Source organism: Natator depressus, chromosome 18 (genome assembly GCF_965152275.1).
Source record: "Natator depressus isolate rNatDep1 chromosome 18, rNatDep2.hap1, whole genome shotgun sequence".
NCBI classification, from domain to species: domain Eukaryota; kingdom Metazoa; phylum Chordata; order Testudines; family Cheloniidae; genus Natator; species Natator depressus.
This window is the reverse complement of record NC_134251.1, coordinates 5,580,914-5,599,898: the sequence shown is the minus strand read 5'-3', so window position 1 is coordinate 5,599,898 and position 18,985 is coordinate 5,580,914. Positions and strand designations below refer to the sequence as shown.

Here is an 18,985-nt window from a genome sequence, read left to right as displayed (position 1 = left end):
AAAAGACAGCAGCAGAACTTACTGGCAATAGATTAATTTTGCATCTGAGCAAAGTCAAAGTTCTATGACATTGCAGGCTTCAAACAACAGTCTTATTTCAAAACCAACATAGGCCAAGATTTACAAATCTGAGTTCTTACAGTTAGATGCCTAAATCTACACTGAATGGGAGTTAAGAAGTGATCACTTTTGAAAAAAAATAAAATAAATTAGGTGCACAACTTTTAGATACCAAAATTTCAGCCATGGTTTTTCAAGGTTTGTACACAACAAAAATTAATTCTTAACACCACTTGCATTCAGAAATCAAAACAGTTCTGTGTCAACAGTAGCTAGTGCTTTCACTTCATGAAATGCAGTGGTTCCCAAAACACCTGGCCTTGAAAACTTATTTACTCAGCAAGGAGTACGATGCTTTGATTTCCATGGCTCCATGCTCTGTATAGCTGGTGCCTTCTGATGTATTGTAATGCATCTAACACAATTACATATGCATTGAAGCTTGATGTATTTTGGACACTACTGTGAGAGCAGATCTGGATATCTGCCCAAATGCTGATGGCAAATTCTGACAGCATAACCTGATAATCCACCCTTCTGAATGCACAGTGCTGTACCAATTTTGAATTATGAGAGTTTACTGTATAGATTAGACAAGGAAAGTGGCAGATGAGCTAGTCCTGGGACCCTGTAGTTAGTGCTCTGCACCACTACCACTGAGAGCATCCTTGCACCATCAAGGGCGGCGAGCTCTAGAAGCAGTGCTCTCATCCTAGGATGGGGAGGAAGAACATCTCACGTGATTCTGTGACAAGCTCTCCGATACAGGGGACACACTGTGAGGCTCAAAAGAGAGGGCCAATAAAAGACACTTGTTATGGAAAGTAAAGGATTGTATGCTCTAGTAACATGGCATACAGTATTGTACATTACTGTGTTCTCTCTCTCTTTGCAACTGTTCATATACATAAAATCAGTATAGAGAATTTAAAAAAAAACCAAACATGTAGCTCTCTCCTCCAGCCTTCCTGTACTGGGAGAAGTCACCAGCCTGCAGTCTTTCAAGAGGAGAAAAACTAGGGGAGGCTCTTCTATAGAGTGCTTTTTCCTTCTATCATCTCTCCCAAACCTTCACACTAGTAACCAAGCTCCTGATAAGCAGTTTTCTACAAATGGATCTCTAGTAAGGGTTTATAGCCATGCATTTTAATGTCTGCAAATGATCTGTTTTCATACTAAATGAGCTCTATGTTATTGCAAAAATAAATAAAGCTCAAATGAAATGAGGAGTGAGCAGCAAAGACCAAGTGTTCACCAGCAGAGTGTGGAGGGCATTATACTACAAGTCTGCCAAGTGCACCACCACCTTAGATAGCACCCAGAAGGATTTTAACAATTTGTTTCTAAAAAAGCCAAATGTACAATTTTTTAAAAGACATTTAAGGAAACTCTTCAAAAGGAACAGTGAAACAAACACTGTTTACTGGTTCCCAGGGCGACCACAGGGCTGCCAGATTAGGTGTCTGTCACTGAGATACAAAGCCTCTCTTATTTAGGTTTTTTTAAGTCCATGTCTGTAGTGACGAAATATTAATATCTTCCAGGCTTTTGCAAGGGAGGTAGGATGGGATTTAAAATGAGCTATTTTCTGTCTGGGTCGTAGAGAACTAGGGATGGTAACACAGTTACCACTAATTGGTACAGTTGGCAGGAAGCTCCGTATAGAGGCCAGGGATGGAACCGGTCCTAAAAACTGATCTCACCCCCCAGATTTGGTCCTTCCAAGAAAGGGGACAAGGCACATCCACAGAGTCGCACGGAGGAAGCTTACAAAGCTGTTGCTAGCGAGGGCTATTCCTATTCTGGGGATAGGAGAATTCTACCTCCAGTGCGGTATGCAGTAAACTCACTAAGAAGCCATTGTGAGCAACCCAACTGACTGAACACCCGTGACTACTTCGTACTCGGACTCGGCACAGACAGAAGGTACCGCGCAACAGCCTCAGACAAAGCAAAGAAGAACCAGTCGCCTCCAAATCCCAATTTACCAAGGTCTCCACTGAGCAGTGCCTCAGCCAGGGGCGGATTGCGTTCTTTCAGCAGGGACAGCTCGTGGGGATTGGCAAGCAACATGTCCCGTAACAGCGCCGGATTGTCCAAGCCCTGCAGGGACGGTGGTGTACCCGGGGGCGATGGGCGAGGATGCTGCGCTGGCGGCTGCTGTGGCTGCAGCTGGGCAGACGTCCCAGGCACTGTAATGCTGCTGAAGTCTATCCTGGGCAGACCTTAAGGGAAAACGAGGTAACACTTTGACCATTTCACCTTCTCCATTGCTGTGGACAATGTAGTCAGAAGCGGTGGAATGGCTGAACACGCTACACGAATATTTCATTTACACAACAATTCATGTCTGAGCTCCACTGTGTCACCAACGTAGTCAGGCTAGTGGGTTAGGAATACCATTACATATTTATGTAATGGATCTAGTCACACATCTGGCCCATTTTCCTGTGAAACTCACTTAACCCCCTCCGACACAATTTTTCAACTCTGAGATATGCATACCACCAATCTACCTCACAAGGGGGTTGTGAGGCTTAACAGCGCCTGTAAAGCACTTCTGAATTCCTCAGATGAAAGGAGATATGGTAGTGAAAAAATATTACCGAAGCCCTGCACTGCAGCCACCAATCTTCCAGCTGAGGCAGAGCTGGGACTTTACAGCCATTCCCCTGCTATAAGCTGCGGTCAACATTTCCTTTGTTAAGGGATACAATTGTAACAGGAACTCTTAGGACTAAGAATTATAAGGGGGAAGTAGGACTCCAATTCCATACTATGGGGCTTGAGGAATCTTTTGAATAAATATTGCATCACATAATTGGTCTGCTAAGATTCAGCTTCTCAGTGTATTAGTCACGAGATGTACTCGGAACACACATTGCAACAGTCCTCTAATGTGTCGGAGCAGCACAGACTGCCTATTATTGCACCATTATACTGAATGGGAGGGAACAGGAAGCCCTATGAAAATCCACGTGCATTCACAGAAGTTGCTTTTATGAACAAATTATTTTGGGCACTTTTCTCCCACCCCCAAACAGCAAACTAAATCATGCCTACCCATGGACTAAAGCATCACTGCAAGAAGTAAACCCTTTAAGTAACCAACGCAAAGAAAAAGCCCACCCCCAAACAAAAACAGTTTTTCCTGATGAGGATGGCTATTGTGAAGTTTTTCAAGCACTTGTATGAAGTGTGTTACACACATATAAAGTAGTGTTTTGGTGTATTTATTTACTAATGAACCAACTTTCTGCCCCAAGTAAATGTTCTATCACCAAGTTATTAACTCCCTGAAAAAGGGGACGTTTTAAATTTAATACATTAGTAGATCCTTGACAGGATGGCATTAGTTAAGTTTCACACACATCAATAAATAAAACCTCCAGAGCATTAAAAGGCTAAACAGCCACAATTTAAAGGTAATCTTCTGGGTACAGCAAGGGGGGCTGCAAGCCAACAGCAGGTAGCCCAGCGAGCTAGTCTGAAGAGTTTCTCACCTGGAAACTGGACTGGAGGCCGTGGCTCCGCATTCTCCTTTTGCCGTAAAATCACCACATCCCCATCTTTCAAGCCATACGAGGCCAATGATCTGTGGTTGTCAGTTAGAGGCCTCTCCGCATAGACAATCTATATATAGGGAGAGAGACAGTGTGACAGGAAACAAGCTTATACATGGCACAAAGTGGACTGACAGCAAGACCCTAAATGGTGATTTTACTTAGGAACGTTAAATCTGATTCACTATAAATTTCAAGATGAATCCAAAAGAATTACCGGTAAGTGTGCAATTCAAGTGCCCCCTGTGCACTAGGCAGATAGGTCCCAAGAGGAGTACTCAGTACTCCACAGAGAATTATTCTTACAGGAAACCAACATGGTTTCACAGTACATAGCATTTCTGAGAAGGGCTGGTTAAGGAATAAGAATGGAAGATTTTAGAGCAGCTTTGGATAAGGCCCCGATTTCTACATATTCCCATATAAACCTGGAATCCCTTCAGCCAAAACTCTACTGTCTGCCTGCTTCCTAAATTGTGATCTCCCATCATAAAAATGACAGCTGCAATAACTTTGAAATATGAATTTCAAGGCAGAAGTGTTGAATACTGGACAGGATAGGAGGACATGAGGTCTTCAGTGGAATTCTGATTTCAGCCTTGAATATGTAGCCATGACTCTCCATAACATCCAGTTTTACAGAACTTACATTACCATTAACTTATGTCAATGCACAACAAATTCTAAAGTCAGAAGGGACCAACAGATCATCCAGCCTGACCCCCTGTATATCACAGGCCACCAACACCATCCACACACTAAATCCAACAACTGAAATTAGACCAAAGCATTACAGCCCACTGGAGACTAGACTGTGTGCCACAGGCAGAGAATAAGAGGGACTAAGGGGCACCACTGCCCAAGGCCCCTGCAATGGTAGGGAAATGAATAAGATGTACCCAGATAATCCTAGCAAGTGACACACTCTCTCACGCCACAGAGAAAGGCAAAAATACCCTCTAGTCACTGTCAACCTGACCTGGAGGAAAATTCCTCCCCAACCCCAAATATGATAATCAGTTAGACTCTGAGCCATCTCTGACTGTTTCCACAATTGCTATTAGCAAATATCTCAAAGGCCATGTGTCATAGTATGGAACCTCATCGTATCATCCCCTCCATAAACTTATCAGTCTTGAAACAAGTTAGGTTGCACTAACTACTCCCTTTGGAAGGGTCTTCTAGAACTTCACTCCTCTGATGGTTAGAAACCTTCATCTAATTTCAAGACTAAACTTGGTGAAGACCAGTTGATATCCATTTGTTCTTGTGCCAGCATTGGCCCTAAATAACTCCTCTCCCACCCTGGTGTTTATCACTCTGATGTATTTATAGAGAGCAACCATCTCTCTCCAGAGCCTTCATTTTGTTAGGCTAAACAACCCAAGCTCCAAGTCTCCTCTCGTAAGGTAAGTTCTCTGTTTCTCTAATCATCCTAGCAGCCCTTCTCTGCACTTGTTCCAGTTTGAATTCATCTCTCAAACACGGGAGACCAGAATTGCAAGCAGTATTCCAGATGAGGTCCTCCAGTTAATATCAGAGAAATTAAAGTCTCCTATAATCACACAATTCCCAGTAGTATTTCTTTCATTGGTCTATCCATATCCAAATCAGATCCTGGGGGGTCTGTAACAGATCCCAAGCACTGTTCCAGGGGAGTCTGTTTCCATTTTTCTCCAAAATGATTTTGACCCAAACATTCCATTCCATCACTCCCAAGTTCTTTACAGTCTACCTCATCATTAACATACAATGCTACTACACCATGTTTATCTTTATTTCTGTCTTTCCTGACCAGCACATACCCTTCAAAACCTGTACTCAAGTCATGACTACTATTCCACCACATTTCCATTAACCCTATAATATCTGGTTTCACCTCCTGCACCAGTAGTTCTAGTTCTTCCTGTTTGCAACCCAGGCTCCTTGCATTGGAGTACAGACATCTTAGCTGTTTCACTTGGCCTTACCCAGGTTCTTCATCTGATAAGGCACAATCATTTTACTGCCAGCATACCCTACCTGCCAGTGCCAGTACCAATGACAGTATTAATCTTTCCTCTTGTTGTCCATTCTCCTTCTCTCTATCCGCTTACTTGATTTCCCTCCTGCTAAATATTAGAATCAGGTGTGGGGATTATATGACCACCTCCAAAACATTTTCCCAAAATTCCTAATTTAAAGCTCATTTAATCAACTATGCCAGCCTCCATCCCAGAAGTCTACTACCCTCTCTACTCAGGTGGAGTCCATCTCATGAGAGCAGCCCTCTGTCCATGAATGCTCCCAGTGGTCGAACATCCCAAAGCTCTCCTTGTAGCACCACTACCTGAGCCATCTGATGATCATCATAATCTTGTCTTTCCTTTGCTCTCCTCCTCTATGGACACTGAAGATCTCCCACTGAAGATCACTTAAACCTCTATTTCTTAAGCATCTTCCCCAGCTTGGTGCAGTCTTCCTTGATGTGTCCCAGTGAGAATCTAGCAGCATCATTTGTTCCCATGTGAAAGATGATAAATGGTTTCTTTCCTGCTCCCCTTAGGATCCTCTTCAGTCTCACGTCCACATCTCATATCTTAGTCCTGGCAGACAGCACACCATCAGGTGACAGGCCTGTCTGTTCTTCTTAGTAGGGAGTCCCCAGTTGTGAAGACTGTTTCTTCCTGGTGTTGGTGAGAGTCTCCAGTCCTCCCTCTTCTGTTCTTTCTGGCTGCAAGTCTTCTTGTCATCTGTTCTCACTTGCAATCTTCTGCAAGTCATACTTTATCGTCCTGGAGCTCTGAATTCTGGATCGCCTCCTGTAGGACTAACTACTCTACTCTTCTTCCTTGCTCTTTTGTTACTGTCTGCCTCTCCCCTTCATTTTCCAACTGAGCAAAACCTGTCCTTCAGCTCTATTTCTCCCTTGCTAGCTAGTCTTCTCCTATGCCTTGTTTTTGTAGTCATATTCTTCCATGCGCCACTTTCTTCATCCGGCAGTCTACCCTCACAGTTCTCTTGGCCAGCAGGCATCTGCAAGCATTGAGTTTTCCCTTCAACCTCCTCTCTCCATCATCTTCTGAAATTCTGTCTAAACTCAACCATAACTTCTAGCTGCATCTCCAAACATGGGATCTTCTCTTCCATCAGTTCTATTGGGCAGCACATCATACAAATGAAGCTCTTTCAGGTACCCTCTACTGCAGGGATAGGCAACCTATGGCATGCGTGCCAAAGGTGGTACGCAAGCTGATTTTCAGTGGCACTCACACTGCCCGGGTCCTGGCCACTGGTCCGGGGGGCTCTGCATTTTAAATGAAGCTTCTTAAACATTTTAAAAACCTTATTTACTTTACATACAACAATAATTCAGTTATTTATTATAGACTTATAGAAAGAGACCTTCTAAAAACGTTAAAATGTATCACTGGCACGCGAAACCTTAAATTAGAGTGAATAAATGAAGACTCGGCACACCACTTTTGAAAGGTTGCCGATCCCTGCTCTACAGAGTAACGTACATCCTGCACCTTCCACAACCTGTTAACTGTAGCGTTTTAAGTATAAACGAGCCCTTAGACAACTGGCCCCAAAGAGCCACCCCGTCAGCAGGGGTGTGAGGTGGCCTCTCCCTCCTTTGCAAGTCCAGGTAATGTCCATGCTGCACAGGTTGCTGCCACCCCCTCATTTACTCTCTCTCTCTCTCTGAAAGCTGAACGATGGGCAATCTAACTACAAATAAAAAAGCTCCAAAGGACAGAATGAAAGAAAAAACAATGAGGGACGAACCAAAGTCAACGCATCTGATCTGAGTTAAGGAGCTGCATGCTCATTGGGGTCACTCACCCTTTTACACCCTTGGAAGACTCAGGGATGGGAAGGAGTGAGTGACACCAAATAACTATGCTCACGGCACAGTCATCTTGATCCCACAAGTGGCCATGTACAGAGGCTACTCAAAGAAGAATACAGGACCTTCTCATTCACTGTTAAATCTTTGCTGAGCAATGGGAAAGGCCATCAGGTCTTTTGTGCAAATCAGGAGATATTAGGATTAACCATTGCAAGTACCCAAGTTTCTCCTGTACTGTATTCTGGTTTATACTGCAGACTTGCAAGCTTACCTTAAAAATCATTTGCTTCTAAAATACCAGAATTTGAATACTGCTATTTCTAAAAACTGACTTTGCAGTCTCAGAATATTTCAGGCTCAGGAAGAGAAAAAAACTGGAGCTGAATTTGAAATAGGATTGTCCAAAACATGAAGTAGGTGCTGCCAAAACAGATGCATGTTTCCAAAGCAGTTATATTGTTAAACTATGAAAAGTTTTTCTTTTCAAAAATAAACCTGTTTAAAATTAAATCCGACTTTAATACAAAATATTTTAAATCCTAAATGTATTATAATCTCTTAAATCTTTTAAATTAAAAAAGTATGCTGAATTCATGTGCCTCTATCAAAAACTGAGTTAAAGGCTGCTTTGCTATGTAAAGAATCAGAGCAAACTCATCCCTTTTGAGGTCAAGCTTTATAAATATGGCACAATAGGTCATATACTATTTTGTTTAATAAAAATATTTTACATTCTGTTGTGTGTGTTTAATTAAATTCCAGTTATCATCCTAATGCAGCTTGACATAATCATGAGCAAAAGGTTAATTATTTAGTAAATAAGCAGTATCAGTCACCATTTTCTAACATACTAAAAATGTGCAATTAATAAGAATCTAAAATATTAAGCTACATAATTGCTTAAATAAATGTATATAGTTATACTGTTGTATCCTTCTACATAGCAAAAAGAAGTACCAAACCTAGTGTAAAGGCTCTATTTAGTTGTAAATCAACATGTTTTAATGGTTATATCAGCAGAGAAGAAACAGTACAACAAACTCTTACTGGCATTATGAAACTTTGTTTGTGATTAGTTATGTGAGATGCTGCTTTGAAAATCAACTCAACACCCCACGCAGTGCTGCACCACATGAGTTAGTCATGCTACTGACGGGGGAAGAAAACAAGCTAGGAATAAACCTGACCTGCAGCTGTAAATCTTAAATGACAGTTTCTTCACATGGATATTCTGGGAGAAGCAACTTAATCAGTTTAAGACAGATTTAGCCTGTCTTCTTGCTTGGATTGGATTTTTAAACTTTCCACCTTAACAGCTCAAAGCATGAATTAAGCACACAGTAATTACGCCATAACCCTCGGCAAAACAAATTAACACACTCTTAACCATCCTCCTTTACAGGCAAAAAACTAATTTGATTTAGTTGCTTCTGCATGGTATGAAACATTACAAAAACAAACGCTGATAGGACAGCCCAGTACTAAGTCACTAGCTTCTCTGAAGCTGGGCAGTGCCCAAGATCCCCCAGCATTATGAAGTGCTCTCATTTTGCAAAGAATGCCTGACCAGGAAGGCAGGTAGCTTTCTGCTGTTTGAATGACAATACAGCAGGAATGCCTTTCCTTTAAAAGCAAGAACAAAAGCAGTACAGATATTACAAACTCTACCAAACAAAACTATAACGTTTGTAAGTTACAGAATAACAGTCGTGTTAGTCTGTATTCGCAAAAAGAAAAGGAGTACTTGTGGCACCTTAGAGACTAACCAATTTATTTGAGCATAAGCTTTCGTGAGCTACAGCTCACTTCATCCGATGAAGTGAGCTGTAGCTCACGAAAGCTTATGCTCAAATAAATTGTTTGTAAGTTACTGATTCATGCTGCTGAAGTCTCATGCTAGAAGAGCACCACCTGTGGTCAGTTCTAGCACCTGTACTATAATCTGTTTAATGAGTCTCTCATCCATCAGCAGGTCGATGGCGCTGAAAGGCACTATATGCTCCCCTACCCTACCGTAGGGATGACATTCCGTGCTGGGCCCCCGTGTACCATCACTGACCGCTCTCCATTCAGCTATGCCTACTTTAGCCTGCCACAGACCTTCCACAGGTCTAGGGGTTGGGAGCTGCCAGGCTTCATAACAGGTTAAGCCCACACCCAACTGATAGGCCTGGTACAGTCACGGTCTTGGTTGAACACTGGTACAGACCACCACCTAGCTCTTACACAGCACTTTTCGTCAGTAGATCTCAAAGTGTCTTACAAAGAGAGGTCAGTGACACTTTCTACTAGAGATCCCCAGGCAGCACATAAGTAGCTCACGAAAGCTCATGCTCAAATAAACTGGTTAGTCTCTAAGGTGCCACAAGTACTCCTTTTCTTTTTTCTTTTTACGAATACAGACTAACACGGCTGTTACTCTGAAACCAATCTAGAATGAGAACTCTTACTCTAATTTTCAGAAGGACATCAACCAGTTTTTGCCCCCCAAGTAATTGCAATCAAGAAAATGGATTAGCCATAAAAGTAGCATGCTTTAAAAATACTGAGAAGAATAGTGTCAGCAATGTAAAGAACTAGAGGTTGATGTAGTTATCTCAGCAGCACTGTACCGTGAGAAACAGAGTTCTGAGCTCCTGGGGCCACCCACATCAAGTAACTCGTGACTGGTACTCAGAGAACTGCTGATGGGTTCCAGACCTCCTTAGCTGAAGTGTTATGACAATGTGCAACCCAAGAGCAGGTCAGTAAATGGGGGTGGGTTAGTGGCTGAAGAAGGAAAGTAGATAAAATATTCATGATCCCAGAAGACTCCAAAACAGGTTCCCGCAGCATATTTTGTTCAGATTCTCCTCCCTTTCCAAATCCCTTTATGGGACGGAAGGTGCAATCTGTTAGCCAGACCAAATTAAAAAAAAATCACAAACTTGTTAGCAATCAAAAAGTGAATGGGAGGCAAAAATCTCACTATTCCCTTCACCTCTCTTGCCTTCTACTCCCCTCCACATGTTCTACTCGCTGCCTGCTCCACTTGCCTCCCTGTTCCTGGTGTCTCCTTTCCTCACAAGTGTTTTGTGTGTCATCCCTTTGTGCCGGGAACTTTGACTTTGTGCCACACAGCATCAACCATCTCCATTAAATCGTTCCTCACAGTGCATCCTTTTTAGTCAAGACTTTCAGCCCTCACTTTTCCTTGAACAGTAGTAAAATGAATTTTCAGAGTTCAATAAAGCACATACACATAATAAGAACATCAGTTTCTCATCACAACCATAGGCCTTCCCCACTTCCTTGGTTTATTCCCCGCTGTGTAATGTCTAATATGAATTGCACCTTCCTTGGGGCAGGAGCCTGACAATTTTGCTTTTAAAGCAACATGTAAAGCAACATGATCATTGTAAAAAGAGAGCTATGATAAAAATAATGCAAGAACAAGACCCTGAGTTAAAAAACTATTTGTCAGTTTAAGCAAGCACAGTCCTTCTTTATTGGAAGCTGATTCTTGTCCTTAAGACAAGCTGATCTTCCAATAAGTAAAATACAAATGGTATTTATATAGGTTCTTCCTATGAAAGATTGCAAAATGCTCTACAGAAAGAGGGGCTGACTAGAAAGGATGTTATACAGATATGGGCCCAGCAAATACGTGGGCAGAAAGGGAAAATGATGGACAATAAAGGAAAGAATGGAAGGAAGCAGGAATTAGCAAGGGACAGGTAAATGAAGCGAGGAGAGAAGCAGAGGCACTTCTGATGGTGTTTGGAGTCAACTGCAGGTTATTTGACCTAGATAACTGTGGAAGCTATTACATAAAACTTTAAAATTATTTGCTGAGAGGGGAAAAAATCCCAATGACGGAGCAGCACAAGCAAGAGAGTACACAACCAGCCATCATCTTAAAAGAGAGTCAGTGTTGTCACGTTATCATTATGCAAGTAGCTGGAGACACACAGCTGAAAAACTAGAGGTGTTTACACTACAGGCAGTATTTCGGGGGGGAGGGATAGCTCAGTGGTCTGAGCACTGTCCTGTTAAACCCAGGGTTGAGAGTTCAATCCTTGAGTGGGCCATTTAGGGATCTGGGGCAAAAATTGGGGATTGGCCCTGCTTTAAGCAGGGGGTTGGACTAGATGACCTCCTGAGGTCCCTTCCAACCCTGATATTCTATGATTCAGAAATTCAAGCCTCCAGTTGCAGGCATTTGTACATTCTCGCATGCGGAGAAGTTATGCTGGTCATTGGCAACAGGAAGAACAAGGGATATTCATGTTTTTGTAACCACAGCTTTCAGTGTTAACTGCTATTTATTGGTCATGGGTTCCTCTTCCCTTGCAGGCAAGGTGGAAGAACATGGACCAGGAGGGGCCTGGGACTCTGATTTTATTGTACCAGGACAAGTCTCATTTAAGAACATGTATCTGGTATTGATATTCATTCTCTGTATAAACATGGGTTGGCAGCAGCATAAAAAGAATGGGAATCTTTGCGATCCATCGTCTCTCGCTCCCCAGTGAGAAAAATGAAGAGTTTTCCCTAAGGAACTCCATGGGCCTTTGATTTTCTAATCTCATTTTAGACTGTGGTGGTTAGATCAGTGGACTAGATGACCTCCTGAGATCCCCTCCAACCCAGATATTCTATGATTTGATTCTGCAGTTACGTGGCTTTCGAATAGTATGGTGTGCAGCATGCCCTGGGAAGCAGATAAGATATGGAGCTCTCCAGCTCTAAGTAACTGGCATCAACTCACCCAAACTCAGAAGTGATCAAAAGTCAGCATTAAACCTTTATTGCAGGCATGGGAGCTGCACACATTTTCATGTTGTTTTTTAGATGTCCTTTATTATTATTATTATTCACATTTCTGTAGTGCTCGGATGCCCAAATCAGGATCCCATTGCACTACACGGGCTGTATATAAAGACACGGTTCAGGTCCTGAAGAGCTAATGACTTGATCCCCTGGGATTTTTGCACATCTTAAAGTGTTGAACCAATTTCACTAAAACCTTGAGAGCAGTCAAGTTAAATACTGAGTTGTACAGGAAGCTAATAGAGAACAATAGCTCAGAAACAATAAGGCAACATGAAGGCTCAGATCTAGTAGCTTTTGGTGAGAAGTCTTAATTCCACCAGAAGTGGGGAGATTTCTTCTTTCCCCAAAATTACGAGACTATCTCGGGAGGCAAATTAAGTTTACAGCTGTGGCTTGATAGTGGCAACCACATCATTTAAATCTACCCATTAGCATGCACACACAGGTCTGACTATTTGGAAAAACAAAAGGACAGGAATATTGGCTCTCTTTTAAAACTGTATTTCCAGGCCTTTTCCCAGTGAACATCCTGAAACTTTACCCTAAATAAAAATCGCAACAAACCAGCCCTAGTTGCCAATATATCTGGTGGCTGTTTGATGGCCTCCAGGAAATGAACTGAAGGCCCTAGTCTAGAACTCAGTGGACATGTGTCCACACCAGAGTGGATAAAAATCAATTAAAAAAATTAATAAAAATCCAATTTTTTAATTTAAATCTGATTTTTTTTGATAAAATGCTTTTTGAGGAAAAAGATAGTTTTAATGAAGCTACATTATAGCTCAAAGATATCTCATCATGGAATAGGGATTATAAATTCTAATTCTATAGTATGAGACATATATTCATGTAATGTTTAAGAAAAGTTTTGTAAATGAGTTCCAATAGTTCATGGATTAGGGACCCAAATTTATGGGGTTCCAGGGGCTTCTGTATAGACTATTTAGGTTAATCTTTCTATCTACCCAATGGGACTCAGTGCTCAGTCTAGAAGATACCATCAGAGATGCTTAGTTTTGCAGTTCCCAAACTGTGGATTTGTGTCTCCAGAGATAAATTGCTTGTTAACAGCAAAAATGTTTTAAAATAAAATAAAATAAATAAATATACAGAGGTGAGAAATAAGACCTCAACCCTATTGTCCCTCTCCAAATTTGTGTACACGGAGTCAATCCCTTACCTCTCTCTAAAAGTGTAAAGTTTCAAAAAGTTCAATGAATAGAAGATTGTTGGGGGCAGAATAGATCTGGACAAGGAGAAGAAGTCTGGAGATAAATGTGAGAAGGGAGGAACAGAAGGCAGAAACAAAAGTGAAACTGTTTGAGCAGCATATTCCAGAAGTCTCAAGGTCTTCCCGAGTGTAGCTTTCATTGATTTGAGAGCTACCAGACCACTCTCACTAGAAGGGAAAACCTATGATGGCAGCAGGCGGTAAAAGAGACCCAGTTTGAGAATAAGAACCATTCAAGACAGATATGTTTTCTGATGTTTTAAAGAAAGTCACACCAGTGAACTGGAGGAAGTCACTTAAGCACTTGGATTCAGAGACTGTTGAAGTGATAATCTCACTTTTAACAGCAGTAGCTTCTTCTGCTGATGTAGAAAGAATATTTTCTTCCTTTGGACTAGTTCATTCCAAATTGAGAAATCGTTTGGGACCTGAAAAAGCAGGAAAGCTTGTTTTTCTTTTCCAGATTACGAACAAACAGGAAAATGAAGGTGAAGACGACTGAGTTAGCTGCAGAAGCCAATATTTTAAGTTTCTCATGTTGACCTGGCTGACAGAGTCAATTTAATTTTTGTTTTTTTTAAACATTTCATTTAACTATTTTAGTTAAAAAACAATTTTAACAAAAACAAACCTGATTTTAAAAATCTTGAATGTTTAAATTCAAAAATTCATATGCTTGTTTCATTAAAATATTATATGTTTGCTGTTGAAGAAAAAAAATCCAGAATACATAAAGTTGTTGTTTTAGTTAAATAAAACAATTTAAATGTCTGTCTGATGATGTTCTCCTCCTAATACATCAGGGCAAGAAAATCCTCCAAATATTAATGATTCACCTGTTGAATTGGAGATAGTTCACCTCCCAATGACTTCATAAATATCTGCTTCAATTACCTTTGGTAAATGAAATAACCAATCATTCATTTTCTGATACAGCTGTAAACCTAAATGGAAAAGTTTTAAAAATAAATCACCTAAAAAATATAGTGTGTATCTTCTAAAAATGAAACCTACATCTATCTCTGAGTTGTGAAGAATATGTATTAAGGTTATAACAACCAACAAGAATGCACTTTTATGTAGAAATCCATAATTAAATCGAGTCTTCCTGACAAGTGATTTAAATCATGATTTAAATCAATTCAATTTACATCAAATCCACCCTGCCACACCACAAAACCATCCATCGTAACCAAGCTGCTTACCAGTTCTATTAAGTGGCATCTGAACTATACCTCCCAACCCAATCACAAGGGACTGGGTGTGGAGGTGTCTCACCCAGGGCTGAGATGAGTCAGAACTTGGGCACTGTGGGGGAAAAGCTTATTATACTGCTGCTGACCATATACTGAACCTGTTGCACAGAGAAACTGACATCAACCTCCAGGGTTGTCAGTCTAACACTCTTCACCAGCACTAATCTTCGAGCAGCCAGGTACGTGGTGCTGACTACAAAGCATCATGAGGGCTTCACACACTGGGGGTCTCCTGTGTCCTGGAACTGGAATTCTATGGATACAGGGTCCCATCGAGACCTAATGGGTGAACTGGGACAAGCTCTCAGAGAAAGGAACATACGCTATGGACTGTACCATTTTCTCAGAGTGGTTTAATCCTCTGTATTTAGATGATCAAAAAAATGGCGTCAAGACACAGAATTTTGTCTTTTCAAAAACTATGCCAGAGCTTTATGATCTTGTTTTAAGGTATAAACCAGATCCGATTTGGTCAGATGGTGATTGGGAGGGTCCAAACACATATTGGAACTCTACCTCTTTCCTTGCCTGGCTTTATAATGATAGTCCTGTCAAGGATCCTGTTGTGATAAATGACTGTTGGTGCAACAACTGCTCCTGTCATCATGGAGGATACTATAACTGTGCCGAAAAATACAAGCCGGGCACCCTGCCACAGCACAAGTGGGAGATGTGCACGTCTACTGACAAAAGGTCTTGGGGCTATTAAAGCAACATGCAACTCAATGAGCTCATGAATGAATCAACTATTATCTCAGAACTAGTGCAGACTGTGAGTTCTGGAGGCAACGATCTTCTCAACGTGGGCCCCACAAAAGAATGGGTGATTGTTCCAATCTTTCAAGAAACGCATCTGTCCCTTGGAAAATGGCCGTGTGTTAACGGGGAGGCAATTTATGCTTCTAAGCCATGGAGGGTGCAGATGGAGAACACCACAATCCATGCACGGTACACTTCTAAAGGACCAACTGTCTATGCCATCTTTCTGACCTGGCCAGAGGGTGTTGTGTTGAAGCTGTCTTCACCTATTCCATCTCCAAGCACACAAGTGACTAATATGCACTTAAAATTTAAATTAAAGTTTTGGGCTGTATAAGTGTATTTTTGGAAAAAGACCAAAAAAGCAAAGGCAATAATCACAGATGCTCCATGTGCTTTGACAGGTGTGTCAAGCCTCTGATTTGGTGTTATGAAAAAAGAGAGAGACAGCAGATCAGATGTGGACAGAAATGACAAATGGACATCAGAGCTCAAATGCCAAATGGTGTGTAACCCTATCTTGGGTGGGTTGTATCCCTCCCTCTAACACACACCTAGCACTTGTTTTCTTCTTGTATTTTGGCAACACTTGTATAGCTTGTCATGTCAGCAAAGCCTTACCAAATTTGAACTGGATTGAGGTATACTCTATGAAAGTCCTAGACACCAGTTTTCATTTCAGCTGCCTCTCACACCCAAAAGGAAAAAAGTGAAAACCTCATTCTCACACACCCCAAACTGGTATTTCAGGCTTAACAAGGGGCAGGGACCAAGTCAACCTGATGTACTAAGTGTTAGAGGAAATCTAAGGGAATTCTCATCCTAAAATGCTACCCCATTTCCTTAGCAGAATGAGGGAAAGGATGTTAATCAATTTCTTAGGTGGGCTGAAGTACCTACGCTTCCTAGTAGCAACTCTGAGATGTTTCCCTAGGCAGGCAGCTGGGAGGCCAGCCTCTTCACCCCAAAACTCTCACAATCCTCATCACTCTTAAAGGGCAGAGAAATCCTTGTTCCCCTTTCTCATCAGGGACTCAGATGGTTCTTGGAAACTAGACGGGGAGTCTCACCTGGCTTGCAGGTTTAAAATGGGGCAGTGGGAGACAGGGACACTGAAGAGACTGGTGTCTGGGAGAGACTGTTCTAGCAATGAAGTGGATTTGGTGGGTCTGAAGACCTTTCCCCAATGGAAGAAAAGGGTGTAAATGTTGCTGTCAGTGGATCCAAGACCCCACCACCCAAGAACAGAATAGAGGGGTTTCTACTATGAGGGAGAGAGTCTCCAGGCTTTGCATCTCTGGGTCTGGGATGGTGAGGTGGAAAAGAGACTCTGGCTCCACTGATTGGAAGATGTGTCCTGAAGATAGGTGGAGGGAGCCTATGAATGTGGGAGAGAGTCACTTCTTGGGGAGATGAGGTCCCCTGCCTTTTGGCTACCATGAGCCAGAGTGGAAGGGGTCACTCCCTAGATGAGATCCCATGCCAGTCCTAAAAGAGAGGGGATTAAACCTAAGGTCCCCCCCAGCTGTTGGGTGGAAGAATGGAGGGCTAACAAGGCATGGCTGTCCCTTTACAAGGGAGGGGCCCCAGGTCCCCCAAAGATTGGAGATGGGGAGAGACCTACTCTCCAGGTTCCTTAATTCCACAACTGTCTCTCTGTCACAGAAACACTGGGGAGAGCCCCCTCCCAGAGGCTCCTCCGGCTCTTAGCCACGGGGATCCTGGCGTGAGCCGAGCTCCCCCAGCACCTCATCTGACCCTGCTGCAGGGGTGCCAGGGAGAGGCAGAGACTAGGACACAGGGTCTCGCTCTCCCTGGGTCACTCCGTCCCTGAGAGGCTGGGAGAGGAGATGGGGCCCAGTCACTTTCCCCAGTATGTGTGGGTTTCTCTCTGCAAGTCCTCTCCAGGGCTGGGAGATAACTGTGGAATCTCCCCAGCCTGGGGCGATGAGTGGGACGGGACTGGAGAGGGGGTCTCCCCAGGCTGGGGGAAGCGGGGGCCAGGATGGGGAGGGATGAGTGGGGTCTCCCAGCGGCAGGGGGCAAGGGGGCACAGTGGGAGAAGGGGGGGGGGGAGATGAGAGAACCCAGTGGGAGGAGGAGGACAGAGTGGGGGGGGGGGGATGAGGGGGTCTCCCGGCGGCAGGGGGATGAGGGGGCCGGGAAAGGGGGAAGAGGGATGAGTGGGTCTCCCCAGGCTGGGGGGAGGAGGGAAACAGAGGGGAGTGGGGACCACACAGGGGAATGAGGGGGCCCGGTGAAAAAAGGGGGGATGAAGGGGGTCTCCCCACAGCAGGGGGCCAGGCAGGATGAGGGGGTCTCCTCAGGCTGGGAGGATGAGGGGGCCGGGAACCGGGCAGGAGAATGATGGGGCCCGGCGGGGACGGGGGGGGGGGGGTGAGGAGGGTCTCCCCAGGCTGGGGGGAGACGGGGGACCCGGCAGGGAAAGGGGAGGATGAGGGGGGGTCTCCCCAGGCTGGGGGGAGGGGGGGACCCAGCAGGGAAAGGGGAGGATGAGGGGGTCTCCCCAGGCTGGGGGGAGGGGGGGTCTCCTCACCTGGCTCTCGGCCGCGGGGATGCCGGACTCCAGCTCGCAGAGCGCCCGGAAGTTCTGCAGCTCGAAGTCGGCGTCCACCTGCAGGGAGAAGGTGAGCTCGGAGCGGTCCCGGCGCAGGCAGAACACGGTGAGCAGCATGGCCGGGCCGCGCTCCGCCACCAGCCGCGCCGCCACCGCCGCCCCGCGCCCGCTGCCGTAAAAGCCCCGCCCGGCCGGCAACTGTCGCGCCGCGGCCGGAAGTGACTCGGGCGGGGTCAGCTCAGTGCCCCGGCGCGGCGCCGCCCCGAGGAGCCCCCGGGACCCCCCACCCTGGGTGCGGAGCCGCTGCCGCCCGCTCGCCGGCCCCAGCCCCCTTGTCACTCGCCGGCGGGGGGGCTCTGGCTCTCTCGCCCCCCACCGGCCCCCTTGTCACTCGCCGGCGGGGGGGCTCTGGCTCTCTCGCCCCCCACCGGCCCCCTTGTCACTCGCCGGCGGGGGGGCTCTGGCTCTCTCGCCCCCCACCGGCCCCCTTGTCACTCGCCGGCGGGGGGGGGCTCTGGGTGTCTCGCCCCTCACCGGCCCCCTTGTCACTCGCCGGCCAGGCGCAGCGGTCCTGGTCCCTGCCCGTGGGAGTAGTGGGGTCTTCCCAGCCCCTCACCTGCCATGGCAAGGCCTGTCCAGCACCTCGTCAGCCTCCATTTTTCTCCCTGGGGCAGCGGGGGCAAGCCCGTCCTGCTCCAGAGATTTTTAATTCCTCGCTTGGCTTGAGTTTTACAGTATTTACAAGCTGGGCTGGAGGAGTGACCTTATACAAACCAAATCAAAGGCCCGGCACAAAATAGACAGACTTCCTGGCCCCCCTCCCAGTCTGTTGGTTTGTGGTTTCCAGCCCTTCCCCCAAACAGAAGTAAACTTGCTTATTTCTACCTT

General features: G+C 44.5%; 1 protein-coding gene and 1 pseudogene across 3 annotated transcripts in view; one reads left to right on the top strand and one right to left on the bottom strand.

Annotated features, from left to right (window-relative positions):
• DDI2 (DDI proteasomal shuttling factor 2) overlaps positions 1 to 18,274 on the bottom strand; it is a 41,158-nt gene extending 22,884 nt beyond the window's left edge. For all 3 annotated transcript variants that reach the window (XM_074933977.1, XM_074933980.1, XM_074933979.1), the window contains exons 1-3: positions 18,077 to 18,274; positions 3,564 to 3,693; positions 2,049 to 2,285 (exon numbers count right to left, since the gene is read on the bottom strand). In XM_074933977.1, coding sequence (XP_074790078.1) covers positions 2,049 to 2,285; positions 3,564 to 3,693; positions 18,077 to 18,214 — 505 coding nt within the window. In that variant the 5' untranslated portion in view covers positions 18,215 to 18,274. The remainder of the gene's footprint in view (positions 1 to 2,048; positions 2,286 to 3,563; positions 3,694 to 18,076) is intronic.
• On the top strand, positions 14,941 to 15,856 carry LOC141974362 (tissue alpha-L-fucosidase pseudogene; annotated as a pseudogene).
• Positions 18,275 to 18,985: the final 711 nt, after the last annotated feature.